Genomic DNA, 2,567 nt, shown 5'->3' on the forward strand with positions numbered 1-2,567 from the left:
AACTAAGACAAAGTGCTTGAAAAAGGCTCAAACTAGTTCCAAATGAGGGGAGAATCCTTAAAGAAAAGGATAGAGCAGGCCGTGACCGCAGAGGAGGTCATAGGGGTCCCGCTGAGGATAGAGACATAGATAGTAAGCCAGAAGGCAGAGTGTACGTAATCAGTGGAGGACCAGTGCACGAGGGAATAGTGAACAAGGCACGAACAGATCTGCGGGTAATGATACATCAGATAAACTTTAATGAGAAGCGCAGATGGCCACCACTTCCCCCGCAGCCGCGAGCGACATTTGATGAGTATGACCACAAAGGCATAATCTATCCTCACGATGACCCACTGGTGGTGACAATGAGAATAGCGATCTGGGAAGTGGATAGGATATTGATAGATAGAGGCAGCTCAGCCAACATCATATACATCAGCGCGTTAAACGAACTGAAGTTGGATAGGAAAGACCTGAAACGGGTGAGTTATGAAGTCACCGGGTTTAACGGATCAGGGTTCACTCCGGAAGGTATAATTGAGCTCTCGGTTCGAGTGGGAGAAAGGTAAAAAAGGCGTGATGTTCGAGCAGAGTTCCTCGTGATAAACTCTCCTTCGCCCTATAACGTGATCATGGGAAGGCCGCTCATCCACAAGATAGGTCGAGTGGTATCCACCTACCACCTTGCCATGCCCTACACGACTAATGAGGGGTGGTCAGCAAAGCTTAGGGGAAGCCAAAAGACAGCTCAACAATGTTACGTAACTGCCCTAAAGTAGCCTGCAAAGACCAGACAACAGCCTACCTCAGAACAAAGGTCCACCGAGCAGGCTGAGAGGAAGTCAAGAAAAAGGAAGCTCGAAGTATATCACAGGGAAAAGGATGAACAGAAGTTAGCAATGGAAAACTTTGAGCCTGCAAAAGAGGAGATGGCTAGACCGCTTCCCAGTGGGGAGCATGTCACAGTTGAGCTCACAGAAGGTGGTCCTTCGACAATAGTAAAAATCGGGAAAGACATCATTCTTGGAGTAGGGGTACACCTCATAGAGCTACTGAGAAAGAACAAGGATATTTTTGCATTTTCCGCAGATGAGATGCCTGGAATTGACCCTGCAGTCATGGTCCACAGGCTGAATGTGAAGGAGGATATTAGGCCAGTCAGGCAGAAAAAACGAAGCTTCTCCATAGAGAAAAATAAGGCAATCCAGGAGGAAATGGAGAAACTCTTGGAGGCAGGATTCATCGAAACTTGCGATTACCCAGAGTGGTTATCCAACGTGGTCATGGTAATGAAGGCAAATGGCCAGTGGAGAATGTGTGTTGATTTCACGGATCGCAACAAGGCATGCCCAAAAGAATGTTACCCGCTGCCGCAGATTGATCAGCTGGTAGACTCAACCAGCGGGCAAGCCCTGCTAAGCTTCATGGATGCCATCTCAGGGTATCATCAGATCAGCATGCATGAACCCGACAGGAAAAAAACCGCATTCATCACCGAAGGGGGAGTGTACAATTACATAGCTATGCCCTTTGGGCTGAAGAATGCTGAGGCAACCTTTCAGAAGACAATGGATAGAGTGTTCCTATACCAGAAGGGTAGAAATGTCGAGGTGTACATTGACGACTCAATTATTAAGAGTGTCACGTAGGCAGGGTATATCATGGATTTGGAAGAAACATTTGTAACCCTGAACAAGTACAAAATCAAACTCAACCCAAAGAAATGTGTCTTCTGAGTGAGCTCGGGAAAATTCTTAGGTTTCCTGATCAATGAGAGAGTAATAGACGCAAATCCGGAAAAGGCCGAAGCAGTCCTAAGCCTGCCCGGGCCTAAGTGCATTAAAGACATCATGCGGTTGACAGGCAAAATGGTCGCACTGACCAGGTTTATTAGCAAGTCAGCAGACAAGGCTTTGCCGTTCTACCAACTACCGAAGGGGAACATAGAATTTAAGTGGGGAGCTGTAGAAAAAGAACCTTTTGAGAGTATTAAGGAGCATCTGACTAAGCTCCAAACAACGATTAGCCCGGAGCTAAGGGAAAAATTGCAGCTCTACATTTCTGCATCAATTCAGATAATCACAGCCGTTCTACTGGTAGAAAGACAAAAATGGCAAAGGCCAATATACTTCGTGAGCCATTAACTGACTGAGGTAGAGAAAAGGTAACCATTGGTAGAGAAACATGCCTTCGCAGTGATAACAACGGTAAGGAAGCTGAAACCATATTTCGATGCGCTCGTAATACAAATCCTCACAAATCACCCGCTGGAAAAAGCGTTACAGCAGATGGATGCATCAGGCAGACTCTTAAAATGGGCCATCGAGCTTTCTAAGTACGAGTTTGAGGTCAAACCTAGGGCAGCCATCAAGGCACAAGCCTTAGCAGACTTCATCGTGGAAGCTTCCTATGAAGAAAAAGAAGATGACATTGGGATTTGGAAGGTAGAAGTAGATGGATCCTCAGCCCAAACAAAGCGCGGAGCAGGAGTCATAATGACATCCTAGAGGGAAATGTATTTGAGTATGCCATTAAGTTCAAGTTCAAAGCATCAAACAATGAAGCAGTGTACGAGGCAGCGCTGG

At 46.3% G+C, this 2,567-nt stretch overlaps 1 protein-coding gene across 1 annotated transcript; it reads left to right on the forward strand.

Moving 5' to 3' along the window:
* The first annotated feature begins 218 nt into the window (after nucleotides 1-218).
* On the forward strand, nucleotides 219-2,134 carry LOC145619687 (uncharacterized). The gene is made up of 3 exons (XM_081674389.1): nucleotides 219-547; nucleotides 776-1,268; nucleotides 2,009-2,134. Exons 1-3 carry the CDS (start codon nucleotides 219-221, stop codon nucleotides 2,132-2,134), a joined length of 948 nt encoding a protein of 315 aa, XP_081530515.1.
* The last annotated feature ends 433 nt before the right edge of the window (nucleotides 2,135-2,567 follow it).

This window comes from Chenopodium album, chromosome 27 (genome assembly GCF_948465745.1).
Source record: "Chenopodium album chromosome 27, dcCheAlbu1.1, whole genome shotgun sequence".
NCBI classification, from domain to species: domain Eukaryota; kingdom Viridiplantae; phylum Streptophyta; class Magnoliopsida; order Caryophyllales; family Amaranthaceae; genus Chenopodium; species Chenopodium album.